The following is a 25,422-nucleotide window of genomic DNA, read 5'->3' as shown; positions in this document are numbered from 1 at the left end:
TTTTACTGCACATTTATAGATTTCTGTTGCGCATTTGTGACTCTTGTTATTCATCTGTGATTTTTGTTGCGCATCTGTGGATTGAAATATGCATTTGTGAACACTTTTGCTACAATTCTGACCCCATGCACAGTAAACCTATTCTGCCTGTTCAAAACAATAATTGAATAGGTAAAAAGTAGGCCTTATCAAGGCAATGAAGTGTGGCACATGCCAGGTGAAGGAAAATAGCATTTACCTCAAGTAATCACTTCTGAGTGCCAAAAATTGGCAGTGTTACCCTATCAACAAAACTGACACATGGGAAAATAATTAAAATGGACACTTTCAAACAATAACAGCTGGCAAGAAGAATGTTTAAAGAATTTTTTGCATGCTGGCTGTCAAGCCACTTTGCACTGTGTCTCCAAGGTGGAAAAATTTGATCAATGGGGGCATGCGAGTCAAAAACTAACAACATCCGTCATAAGAATTCTCTCTTCATCCATCTGCACACACAGCTTTGCTCTCTTTAGACATTTGGCAGAGAAATATGTGTGCAAATGTGACAGAGATTTACAGTGCAGAGTTCATCTTTGTGACAGCGATTGATTTCAAAAGTACACCATACTTCCTCTGTGACAATAACAATTCATTTAATTCCACGGTTAGTGTTTCTTTTACATAGGTACAGAGTAATAATGTGAGTGAGAATTTGCCTGAAAAACAAGGAAGCTATAAATTGAAGATCCACACTTGCATTGTTTCCCAAGAGATTTTGTACTTTAAGACTTTCACCTTCACTACAAATAAAAAGAGAAATGAACGAATGAAGAGAGTACTTGAGATTGTTGGTATCACTAAAAATAAAAAGATAAATGAATTAATGAAAAGAGAACGTGAGATTGTTCGGATAATCATGTTTATTTGTTACTTGTGCAATTATAATAATAAAATAAAAAATACCAACACTTAGAATCACTTCATTTACTCCTGGAAAGTACATTAAGATTTTTTTTTTCCATAAAATAAAACCTAGAGTGATGTAGGCATGGGACAATTTTAGAATCTGATTGTATAATAACCTTGAGCAAAAATATCACAGTATCATGGTATTGAAAACACAGCTCTAAAATATATCATTTTAAAATCTTGATTTTTTTGGGGGGAGTAGCCATATTTCTAGATTATATAAACAGTTTTATTTTTAAACAAAATACAGTGATCCTGTCTTATAGTAACCTGCAAACACTCATACTTGATTTCAAGAGGGAGATTGGCACATCTATATGAGATGTGATTGGCTCCCGGCACGACCATCGACCAATGAGGGAAGAGCTACTCCCGCCCCAACTCCCGCTTGTTATTCACACCTGGATGTGCTGGTCGGTCTCATTCGTAATACACGCAGGCTGTTGCTTCTCCAAGACAGAGGAGCAAAGACCTTCACTGGACTGTTAGAAATCTCTTACCTAGATTTATTTTGTAATAAAATGGTATTCCAAGTGTAAACTCTCATTGATATCATGTTTGATCATGTACAGATTTAAATGTCTGGGCACCACTAATATTCCACATCCATGGCAAGTGCATTTATAGTTACCTCTTTCTGGCATGCAGGAAACCATCACAGAAGTCTCTCCGCAATACAGCCCCCCCCCCCCCCCCCCCACCCCACCCCACCAAAAAATCAAAAATCTGCAATGCACTGAGGGCGCAATAGGCGAGGCGCAAAGTAGAGACGGCTCACCGTATATAATACGGAATTAGTTACAGTAACAAACATTTACTATGCATAGTGCGGAGTAAATTAAAAAATAATATAAATGCACATTATTTTGAAAAATGATTTGATTTGAAATTAACTACTGTTGAGTGATAGTAGTTTATTTCAAATCAATCATTCAATTACTATGTGTATTAATTAATAGTACAATGTCGATTCTGTCATTTCCTGTCGCTTTCTTTCCCTCTTGTCCCTTAGTTAGGAGTGCTCGCATCCTAAATTGAGCGATATCCCATAAAACGCTCCGTAAAAGTAGCATAAACATGTTAGCCACATTAGCCGAGGTAGTTGGTCATTTTTTGTTTATATATTAATTTTTTTTTTTTTTTTTTTGCAGTAGCTAACTTACAGTGGTACAGAAGCCGACAAAGTAGGAAGTGGACATGATTGGCTGCCCCGGCCAAAGAGTATGAGTCACATTGAGAAGAGGCTCCCGCTGAAGGCTGTAAAATGACCATTAAAGGGAGACAACAGGGGGTGGGGGGGGGACTTCCTAATTTTGGCAGATTTGGACGGTTACGGTGTGGATACAATTTGAGTTTTCTGTTTTTTTTGTGTGTGTTTGTTTTTATCCGGATGAAACTCCTTTATATCAGTAAAATCTAAGAAACTTTATGAGGATAGGTGCAGATCCAGAACTTTGTGGTATTTATTTAAATGTTTCTTTTAACAGTATCTAATTTCTCAGTGGATAAGTCGAAAGGGAAGCACAGAAAACCACTGGTTTGAAGTATTTGATGTAATCACAATAATGTGTTATACTTATTTAAGCGATACTCCATTAGAAGTGTGATTTTTCCCTTTGGAACCCAGTTGATATATGTATTTCATCCTCAAGAGTCCACATCTGTTTTTTATTTTATTTTACAGATACATTAAAGATAAGGTGTTCCAGTCATGTCTATCAGATACAGTGGGCCCCCGTGTTACAAACTTAATCCGTTCAGCGGCTAGGCTCGTAACTCGAATTGATCATATGACGGGCATTCCAAACCTATGTTAGTTAGTGAATGCGTGCAACGCGTGCAAAAATCTTACGTAAAAACATCACGACTTTATACACATATTAAAAATTAGTAACATAATCTACTGTACAGTTAAATTTAAGAACATAAATATACAAAGAAAATATGACATTTACCTTTGGGGAGACATGACTTGAGCTGGTGGTGGGTGGAGGCGGAGGGGAGCAGAGACGAATCCGCAGAATTTATTTTATTAAACGAGAACATATCACCGGCGATTTCCTTCTCTTTAAACCATAATAGAAGAAGCCTCTCCATTTTGTTGTCGACCGAGGTCCGTCCCCTGACAAGGAAAGTCTTGCCCTTAGAAGACTTGCTTGCTATTATAGCTTCCTTGTCATTGAGAATTGTACATATTGCCGAGCGGTTACGGTCATACTCACTAGCAAGGTTAACTATGCGTGCGCCTCCTTTGTATTTTTTTATTATCTCCTGCTTGGTTTCTATTGTCACCATCCTCTTACTTCTTCCTTTACCGCCACTTGCAATTTTAGAAGCCATGTCTAACAGATAAAGTTTCCACCAGCTGTGCCATCAAGCTAGATGAGGGCGTTCGGCCAATAGCATATCGGCATTTCTGTGATTGACGTGACGCCGGCAAATAGCATATCCGTATCTCTGTGACTGAGACCGTGACTGTGACCTTAATCGACCAATAGCATATCGGCATCTCCGTGACTGAGACTGTGACTGAGACCATGAAAGTGACCTTGTAAGACCGCAAAACATGCGAAAAAAGTTGTTCTTGTTGATGCAGCAAAGCGAAAAAAAATAGTGCGGACACACCGACCGGCATGTTGGATGGTTCGCAAAACGAAAGGTTTGTGCGTAAGAGGGGGACAAAAAAATGCCATGGTCCACGCCGTAAGATGAAAAATACGTAAAACAGGGGGTTCGTAAACTGGGGGCCCCACTGTACTTTAAAAATAGAAAATTAGCAGTTGGCAACACAATGAATTTAGTGTTGAATGAAATGTGACAAGTAAAAGGGTGGTGCGTATGTATGTAAAGTATGCAGCTCTGCAAATAAAGTTCAACATACTTAGTATCATTTTGCGAAAATACAAGTCTCTAAATAAGTCCCAAAGCATGTCACACTACCAGATAGCAGATGGCTTTGAAAGGAGTCATGCACCTGACATCTCTGCTGGAGTTTTATGACAGCAGCCATGAAATACTGCATCTCATTTCAAATCTGAGGCAAACTGTATGTTGTATTCTTCCTGGAAGTAATTATGGTTTGAAGAAGACTGAATAGAATGTACTGAATAACTGATAGAAGTGATAACATTTCTACCATGTGTAAATCATTTCTGAACATCTTACTTGTAATAGATGCATTAGAGTATATTGCATATCAAGTACAATATGAAATTTAACCTATATTCTAAGCAAATCTACATTTTATTTTTTATGATAAATATTAAAGTAATATTAACTCATTCACTGCCAACTCAGTCAACGACTATAGCCCTCATTGGCAGTGAATCACATGATTACAGTCATAGTTATCTTTTAATTATGTTAATCTAATTTATAATCTATGCCATTCTGATTGCTGATTATATCTATTTTTTTATGCATCAAGATTCCTGTGTTTGAGTTGTTAGGGGTTTAAAAACAAAGGTCCGTTTTTTAAAAGGACATTGATTGTCTGTCATTGTGTTTGACATAATATTGAGAACCTTTGATAAGCAGTAGACTGATAAGCATTCTTTGGAAGAAGGCGTTTGCTTGCCACAGAACCAGCTCCTGTGTAGCCTACTACGTGTATAAGCACGCAGTCTGGACTGCAGCCAGAACTAACAATAGCAACAACGATGCTAATGTTGACATTCATAGCAAAGCTCTTTGCAAAACTAAATAATGTGTTTTTTTATGTTAATTTTAAATTAATTGACTATTGACAAAATTGCATAATTTCTCCTAATGGTTGAAATTAAATAACCCCACCGTGAGCCGTCACCTTAACGTGTGGAGGGGTTTGCGTGTTAATCCATCGAGCGAGTAATCCATGGCAAACAGGTCCTAGATGAGGTTCCAGACAAAACACTGCTCACAGACCCCATATGATGAATAAAATAAATGGATTTTCGTTTCCCTTGCCCAGACGCGGGTCACCGGGGCCCCCCGCTGGAGCCAGGCCTGGAGGTGGAGCTCGTTGGCGAGCGCCTGGTGGCCAGGCCTATACCCATGGGGCCTGGCCGGGCTCAGCCCGAAGAGATGACGCGGGTCCCCACTCAAATGGGCTCACCACCTGTGGGAGGGGCTATAGGGGTCGGGTGCAAAGTGAGCTGGGCGGAGGCCAAAGGTGAGAACCTTGGCACACCGATCCCAGGCTACAGAAGCTAGCTCTTGGGACATGGAATGTCACGTCTCTGGCAGGGAAGGAGTCTGAGTTGGTGTGCGAGGCCAAAAAGTTCCGACTAGATATAGTCTGACTTGCCTACACACACAGCTTGGGCTCTGGTATCAGTCCTCTCGGGAGGGGTTGCACTCTTTTCCACTCTGGAGTTGCCCGCGGTGAGAGGCACAGAGCTGGTGTGGGCCTTCTTGTTGCCACCCAGCTCAGCACCTATACATTGGGGTTTACCCCAGTAGATGAGAGGGTAGCCTCCCTCCACCTTCGGGTTGAGGTATGGGTCCTGACTGTTGTTTGTGCCTATGCACAAAACAGCAGTTCAGAGTACCCACCCTTTTTGGAGACCTTGGAGGGTGTGCTTCCTCCGGGGACTCCCTCGTTCTGCTGGGGGACTTCCATCTGTTTAAGTAAATCAATTACTGAAGCCACTTTTTTGTTTTTATACATCAGTCTTTTGATTTGCCAAAATAACAAAATGTATCTATTTGTATCTAGGGTTTTCTCTGAACCTTTTAAATTTGATCACAGTGCTCCTGTTTGCCTGCGCCCCTGAGTCTGCTAAACATAATTTTTGCCGGGGGACACATAATTTCAAATCAACGTGCATCCAGCTTCGGTTTTTGACATCAAAATATTAACCTTTGTCAATTTACTGTTTTACTAAACAAAACTTGGCGACTTACAACATTATCAACAACTTCGTCCACCATTTTTGTTCTGAGCTTGCAAAATAAAATTACGTCACTCGAAAAAAAAAGACCTCATCTTTGTTTACATAATTGCTGGTCACTGTGAGCCTAATTGTGAGGTAATGATCAAGTAGATAATAATTAGATCGTTGTTGCAACCCTGCAGAGGAAGAAAATCCCATATTATATTTTGAAGCATTGTCTGACTTCCTTTATAACCAGGCGCGTCACCAGACAGATGTCACCACAGCACATACTACACTACAGTATTGATTTGCAGTCCTTGGGTAAAAGCTTCACCAATAACAACAAATCTACTTGAGAGCACACATGCCGCATACTACTTAGTATAGTAACTCAAGTCTACTGTATTCGCTTCACATAAACAATGTGCACATGGCGAATTAATATGGTAATTCACGTGTATTACTTATGTGTGTGACGTTCTCTCTGTGTTTTTTTCTGTTGTGGATTTAGCTTGTGGAGTTTTTGGTTTATTTAGTCTTTCCATGTTTGTTTCCACCGCGTCTGCTTTTTCTTCGTCTCGTCAATTAGATTTCGCCCAACTGTTGTCCGCATGTCCCTGCTCCTTGTGTGTTAGCCAATCCGGTTCCCCTGCCTCATGTTCTCATTTATTTTGCTACTTTGTCCAGTTTTTTTGTCTGTTGTTGATCCTGCCTGATTTTATTACCAGAATGTGCATTTCCTGAACAAATTGCGTGTGAAGGCAAAAACGCTGAAGGGAGAGGTGTTGAATGGTGGAAGGTTTAATGGCTTGATTCTGTGAAGTATTCTGAATACAGTGGGCCCCCTTTATGACATTAATCCATTCCGTGGTTGGGGTCGTAAGGTGAAGTCGTCGTATGACAGGCAACCCATACATATGCTAAATAACGAATGCGTTAAGAATCCAAGGTAAAAACATCAAAATTGTACATACATATTAAAAATTCGAACCAAAATAGTACAGTAAGTACTACATATATAATATACATATATAACATCAGAAAACACAAGTAAAAAATACAGAAAGGATTTATTTACCTTTGAGTGCCGCTTGTTATGCCCATATTCCCTAATAAGGGTTATCTCCAGCAATGTTTCAATATAAATCATCTTCTTACTTCTCTCTTTAACATCACTAGCAATCTTGGGACCCATGGCTAACCCTTTCAACTTTGAATTAAGCAGTAAAATGCACTATAAATATGGTTTTGTAACCACTTACAATCGAACACGGCTCAAACAAGTGAGGCCAACCAATAGCAGACCACCATCTCCGTGAGGAGACGCCAACCAATAGCAGACCTGCATTGTAGTCATGCGTTGTGCAGAAAAAGTGCAATAGTAAATCAGTGTGAAATGTAAAATCACCCAATGTTAAGTCAATGGGATCTTTGGCATAGAAAACAGGGAATTGTGGGAAATCTGTAAATATCTAGATGAGAAGAATGGAAGCAGCCATTGTACGATTAATTGGAATAATGAAATTGGAACGGTGTGAATCGGATGAACTAGGAATGAGTTGAAACGCACCGAAAAACGGGCTAAATAAAAGACAGTAGACGAACTCACTGCAAGTAGTCAGTAAATTTAGCGACTATGTGTTAAAAATATTGTTTGGAATTGACTTTAAATGCAACTCTAAGATGAATGTCCGAAAGTTATTTGCCCGCAGCTGGGAGACAAGGTTGTGTTAGTTGACAAATATGGTGTCTAACTGTTCTGGCCTGCAAATGGGTTTAATCCAGAAAGCCAAATGGTTTTGTGAAGTAAAGAAATGAGCTAAATTATTAATGTACGAACAAGTTGAAGGGTTTTGTAATTAATAATAATGGTAATATTTTATGATTAACGGTGATGTTTTACTTGTTGTGCTTGTGAAAATGAAAAAAAAGGAAGTTGTTGTTTTACAATTACAGTGGGACCCCGGTTAACGAACCCCCTGTCTTACGTATTTTTCATCTTACGACGTGGACCGCAGCGTTTTTTTGTCCCCCTCTTACGCACAAACCTTTCGTCTTATGAACCATCCAACATGCCGGTCAGTGTGTCCGCACTATTTTTTTCGCTTTGCTGTATCAACAAAAACAACTTTTCTCGCATGTCACCGAGATGCCGATATGATATTGGTCGGCGTCACGCCAATCAAAGGAATGCAGATATGCTATTGGCCGAACACCCTCGTCTAGCTTGATGGCACAAGCTGGTCAGTGTGTTGTGAAGACTTTGCAAACTTTTATCTGTTAGACATGGCTTCTAAAATTGCAAGTGGCAGTAAGTGCCTGCAAGATTCAATGAGTTTGAAACCCCTTTCTGGATATTTCAGTGGTTCTTGAGTTATCTACGTTCAGGAGGAAAAACATTTTTCACTATCATCAAGTTGCGGGCCACATTTTTAAACCATTTATATTTATTTCACAGAAAAAATTCCACAGTGGACATGTTTGTCCTTACAAAGATTCTGGGGTCAGTTTTTGTTGTTTTGTTTTTCACACCCCCCCCCCCCCCCCCCACCCTTTCTTCCCTTCGCAGCAACAATCTCCACCTCAACACGGACATAACCAAAAGTACTGATCATCGACCCAAGGCAGCACGTGAAGCTGCACAAACCTGCTTTCCTCCTCCCAAAAGCCTAAGTGTTTTTTGATTGACATCGAGCTGTTAGCCTCTGTCTACTAAACAAGCGGAAATTGGGGCGGGAGTAGATTACAACTCCTGCCCTCATTGGTCAATGGTCGTGCCGGGAGCCAATCACGTCATTTGCAGGGCACTCAAAAGTAATTTTAAGAGGGAGATTGGCACTTCTATATGACACGTGTTTGGCTCCCAGCGCGACTATCGACCAATGAGGGCACTAGTGTAATCTACTCTTGCTCCAACTTCCGCGTCTGGTTGTCCAAGAGACCAGGACCGATCTCAACCAGAAAATGCAGGCTTTAGGAGGAGGAGGGGGTTTTGCCATTCATTGGAAATCGCGTACCTAGATTTCTTTTTGTAATGAATTTGAATTTCAAGAGTAAACTGCGATTCTTATCATGTTTGCTACAACCGTCACTCTAATTAGACTTCCGTGGGGTGCTACTATGATCACTTTATGTGCCTCAAGCACACCAGCGCCACTAACCAGAAAACACACACACTGGCAGGAGGAGGAAAGCGGCCATTGGAAATCTCTTACCTAGATTTCTTTTGTAATAAATTGGAATTTCAAGTGTTAACTGTGACTTTTATCATGTTTTTACAGCGTTCACTTTAATTTGACTTTCTGGTGCTACTAATATGCTAATATGGCCATAGCTGAGACTGCAGCAAAATGGATAGGGCAGGATGAAAGCAGTACCTGTATAAGGTTTAATGATTTAAGTGTTAATTAAATTAATGTACTGCAGTAATATTTGTCTGAAATTTGTATAGTATGAAGACTATACATTAAAAAAAAAAAAATCTAAAATTTTTTTTCAAAAATATTACGGGAGGGGGGCACTGCTATATCGCGGTTTTTAACTTATTGCAGGGGGGTTCCGGTACCAATTAACCGTGAAAAGTGAGGGATCACAGTATATTATTATCACCACATTTGTTTATTTATTGTACTATTTACCGGTATTGTTTATGTTTTATTATTTATCTATTTATTGATCGAACATGGAATGTAGTTTGCTACTCAGGGAGTGAACAGACTAAGAATTTCATTGTGTAGTATATTAATACTATACAATATGACAATAAAAACTCCTGAATCTTGAATTTAAAAAGTGCTATCTTTAGGCCCAAAGCAAAGTAAACTGCATTTTTTTTTAGTATCAGTGACAAACTAAACAAATGAACATTCAAAGTAAAACGCAGACTTTTCTACCAAAATTGACCGTTATAGCAGTGGTTGTGGTATGAAAAAGATGATGATGGACGCTACATGCAAGTTTATTCTATTTTATCTAATTTTACTTTGATCATCTGTTGTTTTTTGTTTGGCTCACATCTTGAAATTGCAGTTTGAACCTTGAACTCACTTTGTTCTTTTTAATTTTTAACCATTTAACCATTTAACCATTGCGAATCCAGGGAATTCAACAGTTTTCAGAGGTAAAATGAGCACTGTATATTTATATTAATGATTTTATCTCAAATGTTTTAATTCCTTCAAAACACAAGTAATCATTTTAAATAATATATAATTACTAAAAAAAAAAAGTGGAAAGGTGTGATGGTTTTCCTGTTCAAATGTAAAGGTAAGTTAAGCTATTGTGTCACATTTAAAATATACATCAAAATGTGTTCCCTCATTACAACTATGCCTGACGAGCAGTTCTTTTCATTCTTCCTTAAAAATATCTGCAGAATTTCTTCAGTTGAATGGTAACCTTTGAGTGAATATAGTAGTCAAAATACTCTAGTAATAGAAGAGAGTTACAAATATTAATTACATGTCATTAACTTTAGGACTTGAGCTTATTGTAGCTATGCTCAGCAACAATGCTGTTCATTATATTTATTTTCAAGTAAAAAAAAGGAGGGCTAAAATGAGCTAAGGCAGCATTTTGCCTTAATTTTGAGTATCTTGCGCAAGTTTGTTGAGTGTATGAGCGAACAGATGTGAAGCTTCCAGCTGTTTTAATGCTTCAGAACATTCTGTGACCTCACCCATACTCCTTGAACCTGATCTTCGCCTCTTTCTATCACACACGCACACACGCTTACACACAGACACCAAACACAGTCTCTATTAGGCTCTATAATTAAACTGACTAAATATACACTAGACAGAAGAATACAACTTCAAAATCTAATTTTATTAGTGTGGCAAATATAAACATTATGCTGTGCTTTTTAAAGGGGGATGTAGCAAAATAATGTTTTGGTTCTGTGGCATTGAATATGCATTTGCTTTGTTACTACCCTCAGTCAGAGAAAAACAAGCTGTGCAAACCTCTTCAAAAAATAATGACGCACCACTATGATTTAAATTTAACCTGACTACTTACTTAGTGTTCACCTCATTCTGACACAGTCCACAATGATAGGACAGGTGCATGATAAAATTCATATGACTGATCTAGATAACCAAATAGATGAATCAAGCAACAAATAAAGTAATTTATAAATTAGGAATCACAGACAAACAATAAAATGACCAAATTTTTCAGTGGCAAGTTACAGGAGGATGTTATATAAAAATAAAAAGCAAACTGGCAGAGATGCTTGGTTCAAGTGTTTCCCTCTATCAATGTATAGTGATGGTTCGCTAGTGAAACAGTGCCAAACATGAGAGTAGTCTGTCATTGATTTAGGATTCAGACTGCAGTCATACCTGCCTTGAGGTGCACGATGCAACAAAGAAGACTCAAGGAGCTGAAAGCTGTCACTACTGCTTTACATCTTTTTCTGCATCAACAGACACAACACCTTTTTCTTTTTTTGTTTGTTTGTTTTTTTGCTGTTTTACTGAAGCAGAATCAAAGGCTAAAAGCAAATGTCCCTTCACATGAGCTAAATGCTAACAAGCGCCCCCATGCATGCTGACATTGTGCATAGACTTTTGCATTTCTGTTATGTACTGAGGGAAAAAAATGTTTATAACAAATATGAATTATAGAGCTTAATCTTATTTTATTTGTACTCATTCCTGGTAGAGGGGATTGAGTGTGTTTTCTGCTTCTATTATTGCCTAAGTAAGTATGAGAGAGGCCCCAATGAATCATACCAATTTGAAATGGTGTTTGTGTTTTTGTTATGGCTGGAACAATCTAAAGAGATTATCAAAAGTTGTAATTGGAAAAAAAAAAGTATATGTCGATTTGATATTCATATATAATGTTAAATATATCAAATATATATTTAGAAATTCATTGACATCTGACAGTTGTGACAAAAAGTACAGCATTCTAATGAATTCTAACTTCAAGCATTTTGAAGTGCAATGTTTCTCAAATGTTTTACATCCAATACAAAATACTATCCAACATACGTATTAAAAACAGTAGCTAGTAACTAGTAACACTATCACATGTGAAACAAAGGTATTATTCGTAGAAATACATTTATGATTGTAAGCCAGTGTAATGACACGTACAATTTGAACAGTAATAGTGCTTAAAATGCATTACATAAAAAAATATACACTTAAAGAGTGAATGCAAATCTATTTTATTGTACTATAGGTTAAATACAACTGAACAGTAGTTGTGTTATGCATGTGAAATGCAAAAACAACTGGAATACAGGCCATTCTAATATGTTTTATTGCATTTGATATTTTGAATATGATATATATTATGTGTATATAATTCAGTCATTGTTTCATGTGGCACTCATAACACACTTTGAATAATTGTTCTAGAGCACATATTGACTACAACTTCCATGCAAACGTAGTCCATGCATAAAAATTAACCAAAAACCATGAGCACAAAGCCAAGAAACAAACTGAATTGTCGATTTTGTTAATTTTTGACCACCTCTAATATTAATTTAAATAGAAGAAATAAAGCAGCCTCGGTCTAGATTCCTCAAAATTAGATTACATTTACACCAACTTCAGAGCATTTTTCCAGGCGTGATACATGCTGCAGGACAAAAATGTGCTTTTGTCACCTTGAAAAATAATCAAATGATGGAAACTCTGCAATTCCTGCTTGTTTATCCAACTGTACTTTTGGATAGGGAAAACACATATTTATGTATAAGTGGACTCAAAGTGGAAACTAACACATGCCTAAGTACAATCTTTCTCAAGATAATGAGCTTGATAACACTTGTAGTTACTGTGACTCGTGGTGACACATTACATAATATACATAAAGTAAAATATTAAGAAAGACACTTCTGGAGAAAAGCAGGACAGGCAGCTGTGTGTCAATACTGGCAAAATGTGTAATTTTGGTTTCTTGAGGCGTTTAAACACTGTACAAAATTTTGTATAAAAAGGGAAGTTTTCAACTCAAAGACAAAATGTATGAATATATTTAATGCAGTCTTTTGTCAACATACCCTGAAGACCTGGTTACAATTTAGTGCCGATCTCATATTATTTCATTTTTGAACTGTTTCTGTTTCCTGACCATAATAAGTTATCTATGTTCTCACTATCAGTCTGATTTAGGACATGCATTTATATTACCGGTAATCTTATGTTGGCTCTGTCCATTTATAATGTATTGGCATCACATTGGTAATTGTAGATTGTAGAGAATTATTGTCACATGTATAGCACAAAACCACACAGTGAAAGGTCACTCTCATATCAGATATGAGACAACCCTAACCCTCAACTGTAATCACACAAAAGAAACAGGTCAAACTTTATCAGTTCATTCCCCATCTACGAATCCCAATCTCAATATTGATCCGTATATAAGGCGCACCTGATTATTAGGCGCAATTTTTAAAAAAAAAATTGTGAAGCTTTTATGTGCGGAAAATATGGTATATGCCAAAGGACCGCAATTAATAAACAAGTCAAATGGAATATCTTTCCGTGTTCTCAAACCGATGCACTCCTAATTGAATCAGCTGAAGACATCTTAGCTTTTACATGATCCTCTCAGTTTTAGTAATATTCCTGTGTGTGAACAAAGATGAACTCAGTTGTAGGTTCAGCCTGCTCACTTCTTTTATTGAAAATAATGCCGTAAAAACCTGAGCCAACAGGAGCTGCTGTTAGGCACCTGGCAACTGCTGCTAACTGACATCTGTCCTCTTGCTCATCCCTTTATGGTAATCAATGTAAGTAGGATTATGGCTGGTATAAAAAAGCACATCTGTGTGTAAAAACTTGGCTTTTGCGGCTGACAGATCAATCTTCCTTGAATTGTGTCGAATAAAGAACTTTTGGCCTTCATTTTGGGGAAAAAAGTGTGTTTTATAAATTAAGTTCATTAGGTGAGAAATTGGATCCTTGTGATTTACAGAACTATTCCTGTAAGTGTGCAGGCTTAAACCTTGGAAAACAGGATCAAGCAAAGAAATTGTTGCCAGGCAATTCCCCATGTGGTGACACACAGGGCATGTGATATGTGGAGCCAAAATGAATGGGAATAAATCAGAGCTTTGCCAACATGGCTGCATAGTAATCAATGTATTACTCAAGCGATAACTGCGGTCTCTCTCTAATGGCTGTATGCATGGACATGTATGTGTGTGGCTAAAGGATATGCAGCACAACGCACCTCAACTTCTCGCTCATCAGTTGTTTGTATTGTGTTAGAATTATATTTAATTACAAAACAGTGGCGGGAATTCATGGGGGTTATTCTGGTGGGAAATTTAATAAGGAAACATTTCACCTCTGTTATTGCCTCACTGTTGATTGGCGCAACGAGGAGTGCTGCAAAGGTCTCTTAAACGTACATTCCAAGAGTATGGAATGAATGTTATCTTTAGTATCATTAAAAAAAAGGGGGTGGGGGGTGTTACCTTTCTGAGGACCTCGCCCCAACGTCACAAAGCCAGAAGAAATGAAGTTATGAAGTTCTGCCCCACCACTGCTCCGTGCATTTTCCTTCCCATAGTGACCTGTTTGCACACACAGTTGCAACAATTAACAAGACATATATTTCCTGTGCATACAGAGCTTAAACACTCAAACTTGTGATTTACACAAATTGCTAGTCATCTGTTGTGCAGGAGAAGTATTAACAGTTGAAAGCACCAAGTAATTACATTTAACCCGACCGGACTGGCCCACATGTAGCAAAAAATCAATTCATAATTGACTTGAGATGCCATCCATCCATCCATCTTGTATCGCTGTCCTCCGGGGTCGGGTCGCGGGGGCAGCAGCTTGAGCAAGGAAGCCCAGACTTCCCTCTCCCACTTCATCCAGCTCTCTTCCGGAAGGATCCCCAGGCGCTCCCAGGCCAGCCTGGGAGCATAGTCCCTCCAGCGTGTCCTGGGTCGTCCCCGGGGCCTCCTTCCAGTGGGACATGCCCGAAACGCCTCACCGGGGAGGCGTATAGGGAGGCATCATAACCAGATGCCCGAACCACCTCAACTGGCTCCTCTCAACGCGGAGGAGCAGCGGCTCGACGCTGAGCCCCTCCCGGATGAACGAGCTTCTCACCCTATCTTTAAGAGAGAGCCCGGACACCCTGCGGAGGAAACTCATTTCCGTTGCTTGTGTCCAGGATCTTGTTCTTTTGGTCACGACCCACAGCTCGTAGCCATAGGTGAGGGCAGGAACGTAGATCGAGTGGTAAACAGAGAGCTTCGCCTTTCGGCTCAGCTCTTTCTTTACCACAACAGACCGGTGCAGAGCCCGCATGACAACAGACGCCGCACCGATCCGTCTGTCGATCTCACGCTATATCCTACCCTCACTCGTGAACAAGAACCCGAGATACTTGAACTCCTCCACTTTTGGGCAGGACCTCATTCCTAACCCGGAGAGGGTATTGCACCCTTTTCCGACTGAGGACCATGGTCTCAGATTTGGAGGTGTTGATCTTTATCCCAGCCGCTTCACACTCGGCTGCAAACCGCTCCAGTGAGAGTTGGAGGTCACGGCCTGAAGAAGCCAACAGCACCACATCATCTGCAAAAAGCAAAGATGCAATGCTGAGGCTCCCAAACCAGACAGCCTCAACGCTTCGGCTGCACCTAGATATTCTGTCCATAAAGGTAATGAACAGAATCGGTGACAATGGGCCGCCTTGGCGGAGTCCAACCCTCACTGGAAACGAATTCGACTTACTGCCGGAAATGCAGACCACGCTCTGACATCGGTCATATAGGGGCAAAACAGCCAGTTACCACATACTCCTGAAGCACCCCCACAGAGATCCCCGAGGGACATGGCCAAACGCCTTCTCCAAGTCCACAAAGCACATGTACAAAAAGCACATCTAAACTGGTTGGGCGAACTCCCATGCACCCTCGAGGACTCTGCCGAGGGTGTAGAGCTGGTCCACTGTTCCACGGCCAGGACGAAAACCACACTGCCCCTCTTGAATCTGAGATTCGATTTCCTGAAGGACCCTCCTCTCACGCACCCCTAAATAGACCTTACCGGGGAGGCTGAGGAGTGTGATTCCTCTGTAGTTGGAGTTATAAAGGGGGACCACCACCCCAGTCTGCCAATCCAGGGGCACTGCCCCCGATGTCCATGCGATGCTGCAGAGGCGTATCAGCCAAGACAGTCCTACATCATCCAGAGCCTTCAGGAACTCCGGGCGGATCTCACCACCCCCGGGGCCTTGCCACCAAGGAGTTTTTTGACCACCTCAGTGACCTCAGCCCCAGAGATGGGAGAGCGCACCTCGGGGCCCGAAGACTATGCTTCCTCAGAGGAAGACGTGTCGGTGGGATTGAGGTCTTCGAAGTACTCTGCCCACTGGTTCATAACGTCCCAAGTTGAGGTCAGCAGTGCCCCATCTCCACTGTACACAGTGTCAATGGTGCACTGCTTCCCCCCCTGAGACGCCGGATGGTGAACCAGAATTTCTTCAAAGCCGTCCGGAAGTCGCTTTCTATGGCCTCACCGAACTCCTCCCACACCCGAGTTTTTGCCTTGGCGACCGCCGAAGCCGCACCCTGCTTGGCAAGCCGGTACCTGTCAGCTGCCTCTGGAGTCCTACAGGCCAAAAAGGCCCAATAGGACTCCTTCTTCAGCTTGACGGCATCCCTCACCGCTGGTGTCCACCAGTGGGTTCGGGGATTGCCGCCACGACAGGCACCGACCACCGTACGGCCACAACTCCAGTCAGCCGCCTCGACAATGGAGGCGCGAAACATGGTCCACTCGGACTCAATGTCCCCCGCCTCCCGCGGGACGTGGGAGAAATTCTGCTGGAGGTGAATTGAAACTCCTTCTGACAGGGGACTCCCAGACTTTCCCAGCAGACCCTCACAATACGTTTGGATTTGCCAGGTCTGGCCGGCATCCTCCCCCACCATCTGAGCCAACACACCACCAGGTGGTGATCAGTTGACAGCTCCGCTCCTCTCTTCACCCGAGTGTCCAAAACATGCAGCCGCAAATCCGATGATACAACCACAAAGTTGATCATCGAACAGCGGCCTAGGGTGTCCTAGTGCCAAGTAGACATATGGACACCCCAATGTTTGAACATGGTGTTTGTTATAGACAATCCGTGATGAGCACAGAAGTCCAATAACAAAGCACCACTCGGGTTCAGATCGGGGGGGCCATTCCTCCCAATCACACCCCTCCAGGTCTCACTGTCATTGCCCACGTGAGCATTGAAGTCCCCCAGCAGAATGAGAGAGTCCCAAGAGGGAGCGCTCTCCAGCACACCCTTCAAGGACTCCAAAAAGGGTGGGTACTCTGAACTGCTGTTTGGCCCATAGGCACAAACAACAGTCAGGACCCGTCCCCCCACCCGAAGGTGGATGGAGGCTACCCTCTCGTCCACTGGGGTGAACCCCAATGTACAGGTGCTGAGCTGGGGGGCAACAAGAATGCCCACACCAGCTCTGCGTCCCTCACCGCGGGCAACTCCAGAGTGGAAGAGAGTCCAACCCCTCCTGAGAGGACTGGTGCCAGAGCCCAAGCTATGTGTGGAGGCGAGTCCGACTATATCTAGTCGGAACTTCTCGGCCTCACACACCACCTCAGGCTCCTTCCCCGCCAGAGAGGTGACATTCCATGTCCTAAGGGCTAGCTTCTGTAGCCGGGGATCAGTGCGCTAAGGTCCTCACCTTTGGCCGCTGCCCAGCTCTCTTTGCACCCAACCCCTATGGCTCCTCCCACAGGTGGTGAGCTCATGTGAGGGGGGACCCACGTCGTCTCTTTAGGCTGAGCCCGGCCGGGCCCCATGGGTGCAGGCCCGGCCACCAGGCGCTCGCCAACGAGCCCTACCTCCAGGCCTGGCTCCAGAGGGGGCCCCGGTGACCCACGTCCGGGCAAGGGAAACGTGAGACCATTTATTTTCCTCATTATATGGGGTCTTCTGAGCCGTGTTTCGTCTGGAACCTCACCTAGGACCTGTTTGCCGTGGGTGACCCTACCAGGGCCAAAAAGCCCAGGACAACTTAGCTCCTAGGATCACTGGAACACACAAACCCCTCCACTACGATAAGGTGACTCAAATAAAATGGTGGCTCAAATAAAATGAATATTCCAAGGAAGAACGTTGGATAGAATATTTAATGCAGACATTTTCAAATCGGCTTAAAAAAAAAAAGAAAACTGATATCCCAAAGTCAATTTATTATAAGAATTTTCATTTTATTCTATATAATCATTGGTAATCAATGATAATGATCAATTCATTTAATCAATTGATTTATACAACGATTTTGGGAATTCCCCTGTACATGCTGGAACTCTTTTGTTGTTTGAATGCCCAGTGAGTTGCTATTGAGGCAAAAATAGCTGTTTGTGGCATATGGTGTAATATTTAGTTTACAAAATAAAAAGCATACTTAAGTGTGACAGAAACAGGAACAATGCAAACCAAAAGGAACACAAAGGGTGGCCTTGTATGTTCTTTCCTTGCTTGTATGTCCTTTCTTTGGGTACTCCGGTTGGCAACCAGTTCAGGGTGTACTCCACAGACAGATGGCCTGTGTCCCTCTTGAAGATAAATGATTACAATAATGGATGGGTGCATGATTTATTTTCACTTAATTTCTTTTCCAATTCATTTACAAAGTATCATTGTAAGTCATCCTCAGATTTTTACTATCTGACCAGGCCAGCCTGGTCAACGTCCATGGTGGGGGATTATCTGTATACCACACCCACATTGTAGAGTCATATGCTAGAAAAAAAATGAGTGTTTAACTTTTAAAATTTCTGTTTGAAATATTATATATAGTTTATCATATTATTTAACCTACATGGTTTCATTTCAAAGCATCTTATGATGATATTTAGAAATTTGTGCTTTTTTGTAGGTAAATCAAAAAAACGAAGCATTCAAATACTGTACGAGAAATAGCTGACTATTTGTTGGAGAAATTTAGGAATCCTTTACTTTTATTGTGTAATGAATCAGTGTTTAATCGAATGTGCCAATCAATTATGACATGTTAATTTATGTCTTTAATGTAGCAATCAGTAATACTCAGGGGAGTAAAGCACATGTACTAATCACTCATGTAATAGCCATTATATTGATCAGATGTTTTAATTGATGAAGTGATTTGTTAATGTTGTTGATTCACACTGATTATACATTTGACACCCTGTCCTTATTATTAGGATAGCAACATGTTAAGTGCGCTCGGGCCGCGTGTTAGTGGTTGTTGGAGTATTTTCAGGGCCCGTCAAACAGCATCCTGGACCGGGGTCACCTGGAAGGCTCCCCAAGAAAGAAGAAGTCGGGTGGGGAAGTGCAGTGGACCCGAGCGTTCATCTTACTGGAACGTGTTGCTGCATACTACATTGTGCCATACACCTACACGCGCGCTCAGCTTTCACAAAGATGTATTACAAGATTTTGGATTCCGGTCGCATACATCGCTCCCCCATGCATCTCTACCCTTTAGGGCCGGAACCTTCATGTAACCTAGGGACCTCTGAATAATAAAACTAAGGGGAACGAGGAAGTACCTCAGAGCGCGGCAGTACTGCGGCCTTTGTGGTCCTGTCTCGTTCTCCTCATGCATGAGCATAAACGTCGCCTTCTCTCTTTCTTTTAGTCAAGCGTTCGGGTTGACGGTAATTGGCTTGGTGAACCTGACACTATTGAATGCAAATGATGATGGATGTAACAAGACACAAATTTCACGAGACGCGATGTCTCACAAGATTGAGTCCATGAAAACAAGATGCGAGAAGATTTTCATTAAATTTGGAATAGAAAATAACACCCAATATAAATTAGCCTATTTTCAAGATATTTTACTTTTGTTGTGTTGAAAATAGAAATTGAGTTGCGGTGTATGGCACATTTTTTTGCAGTGTTTACAAAACTGTCCTTGTACTGTCAGATGATATTTTACTTTGCTTTTCTATGACTGCACAACCCAAAATGTCACCACACAGATGATTTGAAAGTAGTCAAAACATTGAGTATTTCTCCTGTTGAGCTACGACTATTGAGCATTTTGGTATTCGGATAAAATATTATTAGTACTATTATTATTATTTATTTTTTGCTTGGTGCAAAGCAATTATATAAACACAGAAGACTAAACACATTCCCACTTATTTATGAATGACCTACAATTAAATGTAATATAAAAAAGACACTTAAATTTAACCCTTTAGGATTTTTTTAGAGCTTTTCAATAATATATTGCACTTTTAGATCACTTTTTCAAAATTGTGTATCTTGAAAACTATTAGCAACAAAGGGATACTGTATTGGTTGCTCGGTATAATGTTGCTATTTTGGCGCTTAAGGGGTTCATCTTTTTTTTTCTTTTGAGATTCAAATCAATATCATAGACAGTAGATCTATTATTGATTATTAAAATGTAGATTATAAATAATGCTCTGCCATTTTTTTATTTTTTTTATTTTTTATTTTTTTTTGCGCCCTTAGTTGGGGATGGAACGTGATCACGGGCTTCGGGAGCAACATTTGTGCAGTAAAAAGATGAGTGAATGAAGTCAGCCATTGATGCAACATGCTGCCAGGAACAACTTAAAAATAAAAGTCCATATGTTATCTGGTGTTGTAAGGATAATTTTAAACCAAGTTTGGTGGTGTGTTTTATTGTCATGCAGCATAAACATGCAGCGCATTTTCCTCTATACTCCATTGCTCTTCTGGCCCAACTACCCCAAAAAGAAAATGAAAAATTGGCATAGACGAGACATCTGACATTCTAATCGAGCAATATCTCATTATGCCAGATCTCATCCTCTCCCTTCCTATGATAAATAATATGCTGCACACAACTTTATGTCATTATCCATTCTTTTAGAATTCCTTATTCTACAACACAGGTGTCGAACGCAAAGCCCGGGGGGCCAGAGCCAGCCCGCCACATCATTTTATGTGGGTAAGTTTCTAGGTAAACTTGCAGGTTGTCTTAAAAAACAAAAAACAATTTTCTGTTCCCGATCTATTTTTTGAACAGTTTTTATCGGCCTCTGATTTCAAAACTAGGTAAGGATGTAAACAAGCAAAAATGACGTTTATTAGACATGTTTTTCTATTTTTATGTCCTAAATGTTCTGGATTTTAGAGAAATTTGGAGGTACATTAAAATTTAAGCACTGACTGTTAAGGATGCTTTTTTAGACTGTTTTTAGATTTATTCCGGCCCTCTGACAGAAACTATAACTACAATGTGGCCCATAATAAAAATGAGTTTGACACCCCTGTTCTACAGCGTTTCATTAATTGATTCTTGCATTAAATTGTATTACCCATTTTTGTGGATTACTTTTCAATTAGACAATTATAGTTTACTAAGTGGTGTTCGGAGGAGAAAAAAGAAAACAACTAAAGACCAAATTTATTCAATATCTCTGAAGATGAATTGATCATCTACTCATCAATTCTTTTGAAATAGATTCTTTGCTGGTTAAATTAAACCCCAAAAACAAGTCCACTTTCATGAAAGGCCTACATAAATTAGAGTGTAATTACTGTAGAGATGCTGAAGTCAGAGGATTCAGACAATTTTAAGTTAATGTCTTCAAATGGTTATTTCATTATTAAAATAGTTGTCAAATAATTTGGTAATTGGTTAGTTTGAAATTGATTCATTCCAAGACCTCTACATTGCCCCTTTCATTTGTCATTGTGCAGGTTTGTCAAATGTCATGAACAACAAGTGTCTGTGAAGAAACTCATATTTTTTTGTCAAGAGCTTGATACAAATATCAATGCAGCTGTTTTTGTATTTTGAAACAACTTGATAATGTATGCACTTTATAGCAAAAGCCTACCGCCCACTACCCCCTTAACAAAAAACAAAGGACCATTAAATTTTCTCACACAATCAACAAACAAAAAACATATGCTACTCTATACATTTTTTTCCGAGCAGAATCGTGTGGCATCCAACCAATTACTTTCACCAACCTGCATAACTGTGCACTTTGAACTCAAATCTCCCCAACTGGTTTTGATTTAAAGACTTTCAAATGACAGTCTGTAGTGCTATTTTTCCATGTGTGACGCTCGTCATTTGCCTTTGTCACCTGAGTCATTGGTAGGCTACCCCACGTCCCACTACGACAGCCCTTCAATCTGAAAGACCCTTCAAAAGGAATGCCCCTCATCCCAGTGTGCGTGTTCTCATCTTATTAAGGTGAGGCTGCTTGGTGCGCCTGCGGCAAAAGGGGCTCCACACTATAAATTCAATGCCCTTGCTACAAAGGAAATCCTGATGTTCACCTTGACAATGCTATGGAATTGGGTATGCAGTGCATGAAGTGGGTGCTCTATGGTTTTATATAATAAAACTTGCATTCCACACTGCTCAATAATACCTCTGAGTAAAACTTCCAAACATACTGTACTGCAGTTTGCAAGATTTCTTTTTTTTTTTTTTGCTTTCACCATAGTTGAAAATTATTACCATGACATAATTTAGAAATGGCATGTCACTAGATTAACCATTGGTTCTCAACCTTTTTCACGTTTTTTCAACGTTGTATATGTTTTCAGCCAGTTGGCTGTGCAGAGTACAGAGTCCCAAGTACAATTCCAGCTTGCTCAGGCCTCCCTGGACATTAAATTGTTCACAGGTACGATTGGGTGCGTGAATGATTGTTCATCCCCATGTGCTCTGCGATTGGCTCACAACCAGTCCAGGATGTCTGGGCCTACTGCCCGAAGACAGCTCAGTTTGGCACCAGCAACACAGCAACCCCAGTGAATATAAGCGACTTCAGAAAATGCATGGATGCATGAACGCATGGATGGGTTCATGCATGGAGGGATGAATGGATGAATGGATGGATGGATGGATTTTTTCAACCAAGTATCACCTAACCAGCAGAGAGTATTTTGAATGAAAAATAAAAGACTATTATTTATTATTTTTGGTCCATTTTGTTTGGAACTACATCTCTAAGTGTATCTTATTTGGCAACCTCAGAAGATAAAATAAAGTTGTACATTTTGCAAAGGAGTTATACAAATGAGTATAATGTGGTAGAGTTGAGATTATAAAAGTTGGATCGTAATATTTGTTAAATTGTACAGTGCAACCTCAATTTGTTGGAAACAATGGATCTCGTATTCATCTAACAGAAAATATTGTCCAAGCTACTCAAAATGCCCCTTCTAAAGTAACTGTTTATGTCTGTTAGTTCCTTAGGTCCTAATACACTGTGGTTTTTGTTGCCATCATGGACAAAGATTGGTCAATGTTTTTTAAAGTTTGCGCTGCTCTCCATCATATATAAACAGAATTACAGTAGGCTAGAGTAAGCTTAAACATTTGTCATGTAGCAGTCATGTTGGCAGTAGTGACCTTTCCAACAAAGACAATGTGTGGAGATGAAAAGATGGTGACAGTGAAAGCAGGAAAATGCAAAAGTTAGGGACTGTATGGATGTTAGCTTAGATGCCTGAAGCACAAAGCTCAAAGGAGTGGGTTATATCAATATATTCAAACATAGCTGAATTGTACTCAGACACTAGTTATTTACACATCTCTCAATCATCCATCCGTCAATTTTCTATAGCTGCTTATCCTCACAAGGGTTACAGGCTTGCTGGTAGCTATCTCAGCTCGGGCAGTAGGCAGATGACATCCTGGACTGGTGCCAGCCAATTTCAGGGTACACAGAGACTAACAACCACTCAAGCACCTAATCAGACCTAAGGACATTTTAGTGTTTCCAATTCACCTGTCATGCATGGTTTTGGAGTGTGAGAGGAAGATGGAGTGCCCGGAGAAAACCCACGTGGGCTCGGGGAGAACATGCAAACTCTTCACACACACAGGAAGACCACAACGAACATGCTACCCACAGTGCCACCAAGCTGCCCTCTCTCAAACATATTTTAGCATATTAGAGTTGAAAAAAGTACCACTAACAGGGAGGCTAATCAACACAACTGCATGTCATTCAACATCAATGATGTCATTCAGTGACGACACTGAGTAGTGATCTTTTTTTTTTTAACTCTTTTAGTGTCAAGCGTTATCGGAAAAGGAAATTTCAAGAGGGTCAGTAAATTTAGCATTTTCATGCACTGTTCAGGGCCGACAGAATATGTCATGTGTGCTATGTCTTTGTAAATATTGGTGGTATCATATGAAATATTGCTTTCCATTTCTTACTTTGAATTGCATGTAGGTAATATCTGATTTACGTATGTGTGGAATTACTGGTCACAGTTACTACTATATTCCTCATTTGGCTTGTATTAAGTAAGCATTAGTCAAGGGTGTCAGCTACACTCCATTAAGAAAACGTATTTGTCACAACTTGACATGGTGGCGTAAGGAGGTGCAGGATGTGTGAAAGGTGCAACCAAAAAATGCAGGTCTGAGAGGGATGAGGCTTAATAGATGCAGGTTTAATGCAAAAACATAGGCTGGGAGGGAAGGAACCGAGAAATGCAAAGTACAACCTAAACGCTAAGCACAAACTTAACTTACTGGGGGCTACAAGGAACAGGAGGCAACACGGGAATGATGTGTGTCCGAGAAGCGCGACAAGGAGACACCAGGGGAAGACATACAATGACCCGACAAGAACTGAATCCAAACTGGGAACTTAAATATACTACACACTTGAGAAGACACGACAGCTAGGGAGAGACAAAAGGCAGGGGAAGTTGATTGGATGACACAAGGAGGGCAGGTAAACAGGCAGGTGGACAAGATCAGACGAATGAGACAGACAGCAAAAGCAGATTCAAGGGAAACAAACATGGACTTAGGAACATGAACAAAATTCACACAATTCAAAGAAAACAACAAACCCCAAACACACATGGCAGTATTTGATGAGAATTTTTTTATTTATTATAATTATTACTATTTTAAAAGACAAGGGTTTTCATCCATGGCACTGAAAGAGTTAATTTCATATAAGAACACACGAGTACTCAAAAGGCATTTCAAAATTTCAATATTTCCTTCAAAGACACTGTAATCCGAGCGATTGGCTATTATCTCCATAGTGGGAGGGCCTGCTTTAGTTGTGAACAAAGGAGCCCCGTTGTGACAAAACTTGCTTTTAATGCATCTTTTAAAGCATTAAATTGATGTTGACACATTTGAATTATTGACCAATGTTCAGATGACATGGTTTTCTGCTTCAAAGTAAGGAAGCGCACGTAAGGTTATGTTGCATACTGCACGCACAGCCTTCCTACTGCTTTAAGTCTGTCTGTTTCTGTTCAATATCGTGCTGGAAGGACACATCATTTTGTTTATTGGTCCCTTTAGCCATTAAATGATTAGTGGCATGATGTTTGAGACAAGGGTATCAGGCATGTTTGTTGACAACTTCACAAGGAGACACTAGCCACATCGTCAATTCAAAAACTCCATTACAGTATACATCGTCTATTAATCTCTGCTGGGAAATTAACATTGAGACTTTAAAGAGGTTGGTCTTGTATAAATTCAAAAATTGACATTTCTGTTCAACGTGCATTTTGGTCAACAACTGAAAATTAAGATCCCCAACATAACGCCTGGTTTTGTCAAAACACGTCACATGTTTATTTCTGTACTAGAATAGGCTTT

General features: G+C 40.4%; 1 protein-coding gene across 3 annotated transcripts in view; it reads right to left on the bottom strand.

The window, feature by feature from the left end:
• shisa6b (shisa family member 6b) overlaps positions 1-25,422 on the bottom strand; it is a 117,292-nt gene that overhangs the window by 74,375 nt on the left and 17,495 nt on the right. For all 3 annotated transcript variants that reach the window (XM_088438251.1, XM_088438252.1, XM_088438253.1), the window contains exon 4: positions 14,257-14,355. In XM_088438251.1, coding sequence (XP_088294377.1) covers positions 14,257-14,355 — 99 coding nt within the window. The remainder of the gene's footprint in view (positions 1-14,256; positions 14,356-25,422) is intronic.

Source organism: Hippichthys cyanospilos, chromosome 17 (assembly GCF_059441005.1).
Source record: "Hippichthys cyanospilos isolate Australia breed blue-spotted pipefish chromosome 17, RoL_Hcya_1.0, whole genome shotgun sequence".
Taxonomy (NCBI): domain Eukaryota; kingdom Metazoa; phylum Chordata; class Actinopteri; order Syngnathiformes; family Syngnathidae; genus Hippichthys; species Hippichthys cyanospilos.
This window is presented reverse-complemented; position numbering and strand designations above follow the sequence as displayed.